The sequence below is a fragment of the Procambarus clarkii genome, chromosome 93 (genome assembly GCF_040958095.1).
Source record: "Procambarus clarkii isolate CNS0578487 chromosome 93, FALCON_Pclarkii_2.0, whole genome shotgun sequence".
Lineage (NCBI taxonomy): Eukaryota > Metazoa > Arthropoda > Malacostraca > Decapoda > Cambaridae > Procambarus > Procambarus clarkii.
This window is the reverse complement of record NC_091242.1, coordinates 851,365-866,818: the sequence shown is the minus strand read 5'-3', so window position 1 is coordinate 866,818 and position 15,454 is coordinate 851,365. Positions and strand designations below refer to the sequence as shown.

Below are 15,454 nucleotides of genomic sequence, written 5' to 3'. Positions count from 1 at the left end.
CATCTACACTGCAGTTCATGAGGCTACAGTTTACCACTTTTGAGACTAAAACCTGCAGTCTTAGTTTAAAATTTGATAATGGTTTGCATAGGTATGATAGAATTTTCATTTAGTGTGTTGCTCTGTCCCACTACAGTATATATATTACTTGGTTATTCCTGTAAAAGCTACTAAGATAATTTTTTAAATAAATTAAAATCCCTGCTCTACTTTTGGAATTTTCTTTGTAGTACTGTATTGAAATATGTATATACAAAAAAACTTCTTATTAAACCCTGGCCTCTTGTCAGTATAATGGCATTAAATGTACAGTAGAGTACAATGCAATATAGATTTGTTTATTTTCTCATTTGAGATATTTGACTACTGGAGCAGGGTGATGCATCATTAAGACAAAAGTGATTAATCAGTTTATACCTAGAACTTTGGATTAGCTTTGCAAATAGCAAGACAAGTACCTATTTGTTTTTAGCCAGATCTTATTCTACATATATTGCTAATTCTTTTGTCAAAGAAACTCCTAGAATTTTCTTTAAATAATGAGATGTCTCTTTGCAATAATACAAATCAAAATCAAAATTTACATTCAACTATTAAATGTACATAAAGTATTTAATTATCCTAAAATTCTTCAGAAAGTAGTGGCAAACACTCACTGAGGTGCTCTTGTATGAACTTTTCTTCAATGTTTTCCATACACGATGGACAAGATACAACATCAGTGGCTTTATAAACCGAATTAAACAGTATTCTTTCATTCTCATCGGATGATTTACTAGGTGACTCATACTTAAAATTAACATCATCATCATCAGAATCAATGCAGTATTCCAAGTGTAATTTCATTTCTGCAGCAAGGACAAGTGACCCACAATTTGGACAATTCCTTGCTTCAAGTTCATCCCAGTCACTGTTCATCTTCCCACTGCCGTTTGCTGTAACTTTTCCTGAAGCTTTAATGTCATTTTTGGCTTCTTTCTTATCATACTGTTCATCCATTTCCATGTCTAGGTCATCTCCAAAACACTCTTGAATATGCTGTTCGTACACTGCGGTTGGGACTGAAATGCTACAGATGGGACAACATGAGGTACTTGATGATTCTTGGTATGAAGATATACTACTTTGAATCTCTGTTCTATGTGACCCACAGGACTTATTTTTCAAGTTCACAGTTGATGGCAAAGTACAAACTTCATTACTTTCTGAAAATCTGTCACTTTGTTGCGGCAAATTAGTCTCTCTCTTTGCTTCATAAAATCTATTCATATATTTCTCAATTATATTAGAAGCTTTTGATTTATATTTTATATCCGATACCTCTGGCTTATGTGTCACACAGGATTTGAATTTGCTAGCTTCATAAAATCTATTTAAGTATTTTTTCAGATCTATGTCGCTGGATGATCTTGCAATATAGTTGTAATTTACATTACCATCAACGAGAGTGCCCTTTTCGGGACTTTTCCCTCTGTTATGTCTATTCTGTTGCTGCATACGATAAGCAATCTTTGGGTCTTCCTTTGATATAAGAATTGACCGCTTAGGGTTTGAATACTTTGTTTTTATTCTTTGTAATATATGATCTTCATTGTAACTCTTATTTCCATCACTTGATAAAGGCTGTTGAACAGTTTTCAGAGACTTTCCCTTGCTATTTCTCCTTCTTTGAATTTTACTTTTATGAAACATGTTTCTGTCACTGTTATAACATTCAATATTTGAGGGGTTATAAGAGTTTGTTACTTTGGATTGAAGTAATGGTTTTTCGTTTAGCAAGTTAATTGAGCTTGAAATCCGTTTTGCATTTCTTTCTTCCTTTGAACCAATGGAAAGGGCAGATCCCGGTCCTTCAATCTTGTGGAAAGTGCCACCACATTCTTGCTGATGTCGAGCCCACCACTTGTCACTAGGACCTGGTGGCCTCTCAATCGCTCGGCGGAGAATACCAAAGAATGGGCGCCTGGTAGTACAGGGCCCATCACATCTGTATACATGGATGCGAAATTTGTCTACTTCACGTCGAAAATTGTGGTATATCTAAGAGAAAGAAAAATCAGTGAATTTGTTACTGTTTTATCAAGCTGTGATGGAAGAAAACAACAATGAATAAATAAATAACATTACTGCACTGTACTTCCAAGAACATCAACCTGATGATAAACTAATTTATATATTTCCTTACAAAGGTAATATATAAAACTCTCTTCTGTTATGTTATTGACCCTAATCATCCTATTCCTTGGTCCTCTTCTAAAATAATCTTTCCTGCTTCTACTCTTCACAGACACCGTCTTGTTGAATCGGCTCTGATACACAACAGACCCAACATGAACCTTAGTCTTCGTTTATTGCTGTTGACTCTTCCTTTTCACAGTACATACTCAAATGCTCTAACCTTCCTAACAAATGTGACCTGACATAAGCCTACCCCCTTTTTCTTATCTATTTGAGAAATGGACAGAAATGGTTGTGCATGTGTCCTTTCACCTAATGCTCCTGTTCACATAGAAGCAAAAAAAAATGACCCAGGAGTTAGGCAACTGTTGCGAGGTTGCATCCTAGTGATGGTCAGTAATTCAACCTTGGAAGAAACCTCAATACAAGCCTAAAGTATATATATATACACAGGCTGCCTGTCCCTGATAAAATTAATTATTAAATAAATTGGCAAGCTGAGAGATCAAAACAAAACTCAAGTAGCAGAGGTTCCAATAACACTGACTTATAAAAAGTCAACATGTTAGGCTAGAGTTGGTGCTTATCAAAAAGTTAAACAAGAAGAGCATTGCAGCAACTACAACGAAATATAACACCTTACACAAACTCAAGAACCTCTGCAGTGCACACCAAGCCATCTCATACTAACACAGGAAGAAACCCTACAAAGGCTCAGGCAAAAACTCCACCACCTCAGGTTCCAACCAGAGGCAGTAGAGAATGGTGGAAAACTACATGTGACAAAATCAGTGGAGAGTCTGAGATGGTCGTGATACAGTCTTTCTGAATGAGTGACAGAGCAAGAAAGGGAAATGGGTTGAGATAGAAGACCAGTAGACAAGGAAAAAAGGGTTGAGCTAGACACAAGGAAGCAAACTGCATGACTCAGAAAGCATTCCAGCTTCATGAGAAGCAATAGCCTAATTTGAAGTGATTCCAGGAATCAATGTACTGTACTGTATAGTGCATGAATGATTGGGGTAGCTGCCTCAGACCCAGGTATGTCATCTGGTGGGGAAGGTGTAGAGCTAACTAGCGGTTTGATCTGGAGATTGAGTGTGTACATAGTTTGAATCAGGTTGCAAATATTGTTCAAGCAGTTGCTTATTTTTGTGAACTCTACCTTTCTGGTAGTTTTCCCTTTGGTAATGTGACTCATCTTGTATCCCACCACCCTATGCCTCTATTAAGGGAGCCAGCTGTATTAAAAGCTTGGTGTGATGCTATTGTTTGCAGGAATCCAGGTAGGTGCTCAGTGTGCACAATATCCAAGAGTAACATTAATTCAACATTGAGTTAACATTACCAACATTGATTCAACATTAAATTAAGTTTACCAGAATTTACCTGAGGGCCATTATCTCTTTAGTGGCCTTGATTAGGACAGGAAGCCAGTGGGTTTGAAAAAAAGAGGCATGTCAAAATCATCAGGGCAAATAATTTTACCTGATGATTTTGCTGAGCTGGATTTTAATATTCAGCAACGTTTTGACATTTACAGCTTTAGCAGGTTGAGCTTGAAACCGTTACCCCTTGTTTGTGTTATTCTGACCTTTTGAAGATGTGGTCTGTGTCAATATCCTCCAAAATGTTCAGTATTTTAACAGTTTAAAATGAGATCAGCCCTGTTTTATCTAGTTGCCTGTCTATCTGTCCTGCCCGAAACGCTTTGCGTAATTAGTGGCTTTAGGCATTGTATGTACTAGCTCTATCTATAAAGCCAACAAACTTTGTAAAATCTCTTTATGTATGTACCTTTACCTAAATAAAAATTATTATTATTATTATTATTATAGTTTGCAGTGTAGTTAGCCCTGTGGCCCTCAACTGTTCCTGGCATGAGTTGACTTAGTTCAGGGATGATTTTAGTAACCTGGCATTGAACTTTCTCTAAAGCATATACTGTGCCTCTTTCTGATGATGATGTCTCCATGCTTGGATTCAATAATCCAAGTGATTTATGAGCACCACAGATTTATGCATAATCTGGTGATTATGAGGATTAAAGATTTATGCAGATGTACAACTACCTTCTTCTCCATGAAGTAAAAATTTTAGTTGCCTATTCCTAGGATTTGGGTTTACTTTTCTTACTATAGCTCCCACTTGCTATGCAACTTTCAATGATAGGTGGATTCTAACTCCAAGGTCCTTTTCTTCATCAATCTGCTCCATGGTAATGTTGTTGATTTGATAGGTGTGTTGTGCATTGTTTTGCCCCACATGAAAAGTTCTGCCTTTTTTTATATTAAAAAGTATTTGCCAGTCTTCCAACCATTTGTAGAGTTTATGTAGATCTCTATCAGGCCTCAATATCCTTGTCACTTCCTACTTTATCATAAATCTTAAGTGTCATCTACAAAATTTATTATGTGGTTTTTAATATTCTCATTTATGTCATTTACGTACAGTATATGACCAAAAAGGGTTGGCTCCAAAATGGAACCTTGCTGTACCCCACTCACGACCTTTTTCCGGTCAGATTCATTTTCGTTTAGGACAACCCTTAGCTTTCTTTGTTTTACCCATTGTTTTATCCATTCTAGTTTTCAACCATTTATTGTGTGCTTGTAATTTCCTTGTCATTCTATCATGTGGTAACTTACGAAAGGTTTTGTGAAGTTCATGTATACTACATCTACTGGGAGTCCTTTGTCTGAATAGCTAGTCACCATTTCCAGAAATGTGAGCAGGTTTATAAAGTAGGATTCATTTTTAACATAACCCATGTTGCATTAATATTAATAACATTGATTTAACATTGAATTAACATTGAAAACGTTGATTCAATGTTAAATCAACACTACTTTTGGATATTGTGTTCACTGGGTAGCTCAGGTATTTTCAGAGGGGACCCCACCAGAAAGAGGCATTTCAATCCATTCAATGCTAGAATTTTTACAAATGACTTACAGTTATTTTTGATCCCTCACAGTCATTAATCCTCTTCATGTGTTTCCTGAACTCTGGGCCATGGCTGTCTCGATAATTAAGTCCTTGTGTCACATGCAGGTAGGCATGGATCATCTCATGCTGAAACAAACAGTACACTAACTATATAACAGCTGCACAATATAAATTATGTTTGTTATAACACAACATGTTATATGAACAAGTTTGCTGATGATGCTAAGATTATAGGGAAGATAAGAAACTTAGATGATTGTCATGCCCTTCAAGAAGACCTGGACAAAGTATGTATATGGAGCACCATTTGGCAAATGGAATTTAATGTGAATAAATGTCATGTTGTGGAATGTGGAATAGGAGAAAAGAGACCCCACACAACCTATAAATTATGTGAGAAATCTTTAAAGAATTCTGATAAAGAAAGAGTTCTAGGGGTGGTCCTAGATAGAAAACTGTCACCTCAGGAACACACAAAGCACACTGTGCGAGGAGGAGCCTATGCTACACTTTCTAACTTCTAAAGTTGCAAAAGAAATATAAGAAAATTCACTTTCGCAAATAGAGTGGTAGACGGTTTAAACAAGTTAGGTGAAAAGGTGGTAGAGGCCAAAACTGTCAGTAATTTCAAAGCGTTATATGACAAAGAGTGCTGGGAAGACAGAACACCATGAGCGTAGCTCTCATCCTGTAACTACACTTAGGTGTAGTTACAAGATGAGAGCTTGTAATTACACTTAGGAATTTACAAGAATATGAATACATTTCTTCTACCAAAATGAGGAACTAAAGACTGGTGAAGGAAGACTATTGAGCTGAATGAAGTGAAAAAGCATTGAAGTCTATAATGTAAAACTTTGTTTCAAAAACTGATAATTTATTTAACGTGGTGTTTTCATAAGACTACGGCATATTATATCCACAGTATGCAAGTACTGTGCAGTATTGAAAATAAGTAGCTCTGGTTTATTTGTTACATAGTCAATAACACACAGTACCATCTAGTTAAACCTTTACTTGGCAATAACTTAAATTGCAGTAAGTTACCCTAATTATATTTTACTGGAACAGTGGTATGTGCCAAAGTTTTAACCTTAACTAAAGAATACTGTACATGAAAAAAAAGTCATCACAATGTCACTGAATACCTAACCAGCTCCACCAAATATGACTATGAAAGTGTTGAGTGTAATAAAACACTATTTTCTTTGCAGCTCCTTACTAAGTCCCAGATGCTGAAGAATAATTGGTGCCATAGCCTCTAAAAATATGCCAGGCCCCTGAGACTTGTGCAGCCTACCACAAACCAGTCTGCATTTACGCAAGTTCTTAGCAAACTGATCGCCTGCTTAGTGGTTACGTCATGATTCAACAAACTGTTCACGAACCCTGATCTTCCTAAGAGCGTACCCTTCACACCCTGGCACCTCTGGCGCACTCCTAGCTTCATGTAAACCATTCATAAGTCAAGTTTCCTCGACCACTCAAAAGGGAAACTGAAAATATCTTTGTAGGCAGACCCCCATCATGCCAGCAATACATGCTTTTTGGGTATTTCTAAGGTACTCTCTGGGGTACTCTCCAGGTATTTCTGAGGTACTCTCCAGGTATTTCTGAGGTACTCTCTGGGTATTTCTGGAGTACTCTCCAGGTATTTTTGAGGTACTCTACTAGGAATCAAAGAAACTTCCTTCCACTGGGAGCCTTGCTCATAATATCTTCTGTGAATTTTCAAAGTTTAATATCACAATGTGCAGCATCAGCAAAGCAGCACAAGTTTTTGGGATGCAGCACACTACTGCACCAGAATATGAATGTTAAATACATTAGCAGAGAATTGTTGCAAGAACTTAAAATATCTGTATTATTTCTGTCTCTTTCTCCCTCTCTGATATAAGGAAATGCACTTACTGTACTGTATATCCAATGACTTAAGCATTTTTGTCAAAGAATAAACAATTGTAAACAGTATTTGATACAAACCAGAAGTGTGTTAACAGTGTCAGTGTGAGGCCTTTGGGACAGAAGTGGCTGACTAAGGCGAATGCTGCATGATTTACATGAATGTCCTCTTACTCGATATGCTGTTTTTCCTGCACATCTGAAATAAGTGGGACTGAGTAACTGACAGGTAAGTAATTTTTCAAGCACCATTACGAAGGTCATGGCACTGTATATTCATCTTATTTGGAGTAAAGTTTGTAAGCCTGATGTGATTCCCAAACAGTACGCTAAACTAGAGGGTATAGGGCCATGGGCAATCACATCAACAGAGCTAATTCCTAGAATATGGAATACTCTTAGTTCTCCTTTGGCCAAAAGACATGCTTCGAAAACCACTCCTAAGTGCACGTTAGGGTAGTTTACATTGCATATACTGTAGCAAAATACTGTACTAATAATGTAGTTGACTAGCTACTATTTTTCTCTCCTTGAAAACTGAAAACAAATTTTTTTCTGTATCTAAGTTACAGTATAGGATGAAACATTAGCTCCAGGATTAGTCTTTCAATATCCATATAATCAACCAAACAATACACTATGCTGTATTATAAATTACACACATTTTTCCCCATGAATGTTTGTCTTATTGAAACACAATGTCACCACATTGAATTATTAAACAGCTAAAATGTGCCCACTTTTTGTAGAGATTTGCTAGATAAAACAATTCAGGTAAATAGATTGGACAGAAATGAAAATCCCTATGCATTTAGGTCAGATATATCTACTGGACCATTTAGGTCAGATATATAGATGTGGGATTTGATTCAAATAAAAATAGCCAATACAGTATTCAAATAGTAGTTAAGAATTCTTATACAGTGTATCTGGTAACTTACAATGTCATATGTGGACTCCAGCTAACCTTAACCTTGTCAAGTTCACCACAAAAGTATTTCTTGTTAAAATGGGTAAACATGCTCCAAATATCTTGGTTACCCATCCTTGTACCTCACACAGCTCATATATTGGCTAATACAGTACATCCAATTTATCTGAAAACAAGGCAAATTTTAATTTTTCTTAAAGAGTATACAATAAAAGGTTGGTTGCTAGAATGTGATATTAGTAGGATATTTGAAATACAATTTGTGGTAAGGACTTTCTAAAATTTTCAATCATTATACAGTATTATACTTGGCCAATGGCTTTTAAAAGCTACTTAATCCATCACAACCTAATCTAATTAATTCATAATTACTTATAATTAATTCAGTGTGTTGGGGGACAGGCAGCCAGTGTATTTATACACATTAGGCTTATATCGAGCCCCCCCCACCAGGGTCGAATTATTTACCATGCTCAGGATGTAGCCCCCACAACAAGCTGACTAACTCCTGGTTCTCTATTTACTGCTAAGTGAACAGGTGTATTAGGTGATTGGAAATGTGCCCACCTATTTCTGTCCCACCCGGGATTCGAACCCGGAATTTTCAACTGTGAATAAAGAACGAACCCGACTATATTACCAGGATGTGTTTTAATAATTAGAAAATAATTTGACAAAATACCTGTGTATAATTGGCATGTTCACAAACAATCGCATGGGTCGACATTTCATTATTAAATAATTAAAGCACAGGATTAAGTTTGGCAATTGTATTGTGTATGAAAAATTAACAAAATAAATGTATGACGAGCCGACAGGATAAATTGAGCAGATATCGGTAATTTCGTACAGCAGAGTGATTTCGCTGATTTTAAAACCTCAACCAAACCTAATTTAATCCACGGTAACTCGTGGTATACATTAATAATCTGGGAATCATTGTATAGCGTGAAAAGTTAGTTTAGTTCATTTATTATGCACCCTATACCCATCCTGTGGGCAGTAGTGGAGAAAGTCAAGAGGTTCAGGGACTTCCCAAATCAATTCAGCTAAGCAAGTTACAATCTTGATGAGCTGGTTACAAAATTGAATGTATATTGTTACATCAAAAATGTGCTCAAGACCAACCCTTACAGTCACTAAATTAAGCAACTGACACATGTGGAGAGCGAATGTGACAATGAATATGTTTTACAGTCTCCGTGGTGTAGTGGTAAGACACTCGCCTGGCGTTCCGCGAGCGCTATGTCATGGGTTCGTATCCTGGCCGGGGAGGATTTACTGGGCGCAATTCCTTAACTGTAGCCTCTGTTTAACGCAACAGTAAAATGTGTACTTGGATGAAAAAACGATTCTTCGCGGCGGGGATCGTATTCCAGGGACCTGCCCGAAACGCTACGCGTACTAGTGGCTGTACAAGAATGTAACAACTCCTGTATATATCTATAAAAAAAAAAAAAATAATTAATAATGTTTGTCCTGCACACCGCCCCCCCCCCCTCCCCATCCAGTGGGCAGCGGTGGATAGGTTACAATCACTCAGTTACTACCTACAGTTAACAAACTGGGAATATTTGACTAAAAACAAAACAAAAGTGTGTGTGAAAAATACATTAAATATATGGAATATGTAGTTTTAAAAATGTGACTGTCTGTACGATACGTGTACAGGCCGCCCAAGTGACCCATATGGAGTCATAATACAGCTTTGACCTTGATATATGTGATATGATATGAAAGCTATATCTTTAGTAGCATGTTCATAACTTATACAAAATGTGTATGGAAGGCCTCATGTGTTGTGTTGATTTAGGGGCGGCTCCTCCATGAGTCAACGAGCTGGACACTGTTTACCTGCTTGTGACGAGACGTCTTGGTGCGAGCCGTCACCAGCGTGTCGTACACGCCACGGTTCCCGCACGTTTCGTACACTTCATGAGCCACAAATATAAAATAATAAACTATACCACAAGGGTATTGCCACAACACTGGCAAATGTGTTAGTTAATATCGAAAAATGTAAGACCTTGCATGCAGGGCATAACAACCTACGTCACATCTACCAAATTAACAGCATTACCTTGCAGTCTAAATCCATCATTCACTCAAAGTTGCACCAGTGGGAGCGCAGTAAAAAAAAAAAAAAAAAAAAAAAAAAAAAAGCTAATCAAACCCTTGAAATAATCAAACGTATCTTTGACTTTAAGGAAAAGAAGGCAAGTGGAATTCCCGGTTACAATTCTTTTACCTAGTCAACTTAGGCGGTGTCTGGGAACATCCCGGTCGTAAGTTCGAACCCTCATCACGGCCTTTGTGGATTTGTTCATCCCAGGAGATGAATACTCGCTTATTCTCGCCAGTAGCGCAGTGGTACCTCACATGCCCTGCGTCTTTCACCAAAATGGTCTAGGTTCGAGTCCTGGCCAGGTTGGAGTGTCCGAGTACTGAGCCTTAACTGTTTGCCCCTGTTTAGTCACGAGTAATTGTGTACCGGGTTGTTAAAAGACTGTAACCAAGCAAGATGCCATAAAGAACATATCTGTTTGAAGACTGTTCAACACAGCAACAAAAATCCTCCCAGAACTAAGTCTACTCCCATCAACTAAGCCGTTGATGGCCTCAAGGCTAACAACACTACAAACCAGACGTGACAGGATTAATCCCATCGAAACTTAAAATACTGAACAATTTCGAGTTCCAAATCCATGCAGCTTGATGAAATCATCAGGACAAATGGGGGAATTTTGACAAGCCGCCGGCTCCCAGTTTTCGTCGAGAAACTGCACAAATTTTTGCCCTTAGATAAATTCAATTAAAATACCTTAAAATTAGAGTCGTCTCCATTTACTAACAACTTTCATATATAATCTACATTATTTGTATAACTTATTGTCACCGAGTATCTCAATTCCTCGGTAGTATAGTGGTGAGTATCCCCGCCTGTCACGCGGGAGACCGGGGTTCGATTCCCCGCCGGGGAGGAATATTTTTGTTTTTCCGCTTGATTTTATGAATGTGAGAACACTTATGACATGCAAAACCTCTCTTCCATGTACCGCATCGGTGGTTCAGTGGTAGAATTCTCGCCTGCCACGCGGGAGGCCCGGGTTCGATTCCCGGCCGATGCATTCTTTTTTTTTTTCATCCTATGATTATAATTTTCTACATAACTGGATTCAGTTCCTGAGTCCATTATGTGCCTCTGTAACCCTTTCCACTACCGCCTCCAGGATGGGTATGTGGTGCATAATAAATGAACTAATCGAAAAAGCCTGATTTACCTGAGGGTAAATTTATTTTACCTGATTTACCTCGACGAGAACAGGAAGCCGGCGGCTTATCAAAGGTCCCCCCCATTTGTCCTGTTGATGTCAAGCTGATTGGACGGTAGTTTTCTGCTGCAGCTAAGTATTTTGTACAAGTTTCTTATAAAATCAGCTACATCTGCAAACAGTACAGGTACATTAATGTATACCTGTTTTAGGGCACAGTATGTGACTGTAACCCTTTCCACTACCACCCACAGGATGGGTATGGGGTGCATAATAAATGAACTAAACTGCTCATTTTAGTTATTAGCCTAAAACTGGAAATATCTTGAAGACTAAACCACACACCAGAAGATGAGGAGACGACGACGTTTCGGTCCGTCCTGGAATATTATCAAGGCGATTGGAAATATCTTGTGTATTGTTGAGACGGGACATCATGTAATAATAATGTAATCACTACGATAATACGACTCGCTGAGCCTGATTAGATATCACCTAAAACATTAATCAATGTATTACTAATGGAAGCTCAAAAAGGGCATTAATGTGAAATAAATTAATATTATTATTACTCAGAATACTGATAATGCCAAAACGAAGAACATTAATACTTGAATAGCAATAAGGAGATCCCGTGAGGTGCAGAGTACATTAACAGAGAGAGCGAGACGCATCCTTATCTTAGTGCTATCAAGGTTACACACAAGATGACCATCCCTCAGAGCTAACAACGCTAATGAGGTCACCCTTCCAGGTGCTACTCAGATTAAACTGTGTAACTAGCTCAACAAGATTGTAACTTGCTTAGCTAAATGAATTGTGGGGTTCAGTCCCTGAGCCCATTATGTGCCTCTGTAACCCTTTCCACTGCCGCCCACGGGACGGATATGGGGTGCATAAAGCCTAAACTTCTAGGAACAATATCACCAGAAGACCGTTTTACATTATTCTTTAGCCAAGTAAATGATTTGTAAAATAGTCCCTGAAGCCATCAACACAGCCACTCTCCTGGTCAACAAAGGTGTCCAGCAGCTGGGCACCCTCATAAAGACTGTGAAGCAGTATCCTCCCCCGCGATAACAGCTTGATGATTAAATGCAACTTTAGAATACTGAAAAGAATTACTGAAAAAAATTGTACCACTTACGGGCTATTCATGCTCGTGCCACCTCTTGGGTGGCTTAATCTTTATCAATCATTTCCTCATCACAATCGACTTGAGAATGGTCCAGGACGGACCGAAACGTCGTCATCCCTTCACCTTCTAGTGTGTGGTCTGGTCATCATACTTTAGCCACGTTATTGTGACTCATCGCCGATATGGGTACAGAGACAAATAATGAGGCACTTGAGGGGCAGAAATGAGTACACCAGAATCAGAGGAATAGCGGTTTGAGAATGACATTGCGGCAAAAGCAAAGAGCCAGATGTTACACAGCCATGTGCAGGCGATGAGTCACACAACGTGGCTAAAGAATGTTGACCAGACCACACACTAGAAGGTGAAGGGACGACGACGTTTCGGTCCGTCCTGGGCCATTCTCAAGTCGATCGAGTTACACAGCCATATACGGAGGCAAATAACGGTACGAGACCATGTGATCAGATTGTGGGGACAGAGAGGAACACTCTTGGAGAATAACACATAAGTGTACAAAGAGTTCAACGAGAGGTTCCAGGTCTACAAACCGGCGCCAGATTAGTGTCCAGAGAGATGACAACAGACCTCTCACAAGAGGTCTGTCTAGTGTGGCTTCCGTCAAGAAGCAACACTAGACAGAACAGAAATTAATGTATAAAAAAGGTAAAATGACATCTGGAAGAACTTAACAAACTTGACTGACTACTATGATTAAAACTGAAATTAAAATAAGTTTATTGAGGTAAAATATATACAAAGGGATGAGATAGCTCAAGCTATTCTTACCCCGATCAGTACAAAGTGCTCATACATATATAGACACACATCACAAACAATAAACATATTGCCAAACATTCTAAGAGATAAGACTACTATGATAAGATCACCAAATATATTACAGGCTATTCATGCCCGTGTCACCTCTTGGGTGGTTTATTCTTTATCAATCAATCACCAAACTATATATAAACAGAGAAGGATGAGTAGACTGGAGACCGAGGCTCCACTTGGTCCGGGAGACATCTCCCGTCACGCGGGGTGCAGTCGCACCTCCACAGATCTCCAGTATCATCTATTGATACTGGTGATGGCTCAAAAGGGCCACCACTTACGAGCTATTCATGCCCGTGCCACCTTTCGGGTGGCTTCATCTTCATAACACATTCACAAGGGAGACATCTCCCGCCATGCAGGGTGCATTCGCACCTCCACAGATCTCCAGTATCATCTATTGATACTGGTGATGGCTCAAAAGGGCCACCACTTACGGGCTATTCATGCCCGTGCCACCTTTTGGGTGGCTTAATCTAAATCAATCAATCAGTAGACTGGAAGACATCTCCCGTCCACGAGGCTAACCATAGCCCGTGCTACTTGCCCCGCTCCTGTGCCAGGTAAGTTACGGGCTCACCACAGCCCGTGCTACTTGGGACTTGCTCCGAGTAGCTGAATCTATAACAACAAACAACGAGTAGACTGCCACACCATTTGGTTACCATTTGATCCAGGAGACATCTCCCGTCACGCAGGGTGCAGTCGCGCCTCCATAGATCTCCAGTATCATCTCTTGATACTGGTAATGGATCAAAAGGGACACCACTTACGGGCTATTCATGCCCGTGCCACCTCTTGGGTGGCTTGATCTTTATCATCACCATTTGGTCCACGGGAGACATCTCCCGTCACGCGGGGTGCAGTCGCACCTCCATAGATCTCCAGTATCATCTATTGATACTGGTAATGGCTCAAAAGGGCCACCACTTACGGGCCATTCATGCCCGTGCCACATTTTGAGTGGCTTAATCTTTATCAATCATTAACACATTTCACGGGAGACATCTCCCGTCATGCAGGATGCACTCGCATCTCCACAGATCTCCAGTATCAGCTCTTGATACTGGTAATGGCTCAAAAGGGCCACCACTTACGGGCTATTCATGCCTGTGCCACCTTTTGGGTGGCTTAATCTTCATCAATCAATCAGTAGACTGCATCTTCCTAGACTGGCAAAAGGTTTACGATACTGTTCCTCACGGAAGATATACACAAGACGAAGACAAGTGGGGATAACAGGAAAGGCACTGAACTGGATATGGGAGCACCAGACGGACAGGAATCAAAGGGTCATAATCAGAGGATAAGTCATACTAGCGTTGAGCGGAAAGTTGTGTTCAACAGTTGTGTTCCATTAAGATCATTGCTCTTATTTATGCAAATGACCTACCAGAGGACGTGAGCTCATACTTGTCGATGTTTCAAAGTTAACGAGGAGAGTAAGAACTGAAGAGGACTGTAGGGTGCTGCAAGAAGCCTTTGACAAACTTTAAACAAATAAGTAAACAAAGAAATAAGCCTTAAGACAAACAATTGTAGGGAAGGAAGATGTGGGGGTAAGATCTTCCAAAGTCCAATCACCTTATCTACGCCACAGTCATCGAAGATAGTGGCGAGCATGTCAATACAAGTCAGATCCTGTGGTGCTATAGCCCCTCCCATAGACAAACTCCCCACCCCTCTGATACAACCACCACCTCTACCTCCATACACAGACATGCACCCAGGTGTAGTTACTCACTCCCACTACTCTCCTCACCCACTACTCTCCTTCCTCTCCTCCTTCCCTCACTTCTCTCCTCCCTCCCCCACTACTCTCCTGTTTCTGGAGCAACTTACAATAAGCTTATTGAAGTCTTGGAGGGCTGACAACTGAAGGGCAGAAGGGAGAAACAGAAGGGTTAGAACAGGTGACACAACATGGTCGATGGGAGTCTCTCCCTGTCTTTGGTACTGGGTTAAGACCAATCAACCACTGGAGGGTTTTTGAGGCCGTGACACGAGCATACTGATAATGAGAGTCATCCCTCAGTCATATAGATATATATACCGAGAAGCGGCATATCCATTCTCAACTAGTTAAGAATGTAAGAAAAAGAAAACGTAGACTAAAAAAAAAAATAGGCCCATATGTGGCAGCTCCTATTTATATTCATCCAAAGTAAGTAATTATCAAAAAGCGTTAAGGCGAGGAGACTATGAAGTTCCACCTACACTCATTTATATATTCAATCCCACGTCTAATGT

At 39.4% G+C, this 15,454-nt stretch overlaps 1 protein-coding gene and 2 non-coding genes across 7 annotated transcripts in view; 2 read left to right on the top strand and 1 right to left on the bottom strand.

Annotated features, from left to right (window-relative positions):
• The window catches only part of LOC123746857 (DNA-dependent metalloprotease SPRTN), a 10,296-nt gene extending 371 nt beyond the window's left edge, over nt 1–9,925 (bottom strand). Inside the window, exons 1-5 of one of the 5 annotated variants that reach the window (XM_045728686.2) lie at nt 9,815–9,925; nt 7,971–8,126; nt 7,111–7,228; nt 5,134–5,253; nt 1–2,040 (exon numbers count right to left, since the gene is read on the bottom strand). The exon at nt 1–2,040 is cut by the window's left edge and continues 371 nt beyond it. In XM_045728686.2, coding sequence (XP_045584642.2) covers nt 622–2,040; nt 5,134–5,253; nt 7,111–7,228; nt 7,971–8,074 — 1,761 coding nt within the window. In that variant the 5' untranslated portion in view covers nt 8,075–8,126; nt 9,815–9,925 and the 3' untranslated portion in view covers nt 1–621. The other 4 variants (XM_045728685.2, XM_045728687.2, XM_069319463.1 and 1 more) reach the window with 4 other exon arrangements.
• Nucleotides 9,926–10,869: 944 nt separating this feature from the next.
• On the top strand, nt 10,870–10,941 carry TRNAD-GUC (transfer RNA aspartic acid (anticodon GUC)). Its single transcript has one exon. It is a non-coding gene; the product is annotated as a tRNA-Asp (tRNA).
• A 76-nt stretch (nt 10,942–11,017) lies between these two features.
• On the top strand, nt 11,018–11,088 carry TRNAG-GCC (transfer RNA glycine (anticodon GCC)). The gene has a single exon. It is a non-coding gene; the product is annotated as a tRNA-Gly (tRNA).
• Nucleotides 11,089–15,454: the final 4,366 nt, after the last annotated feature.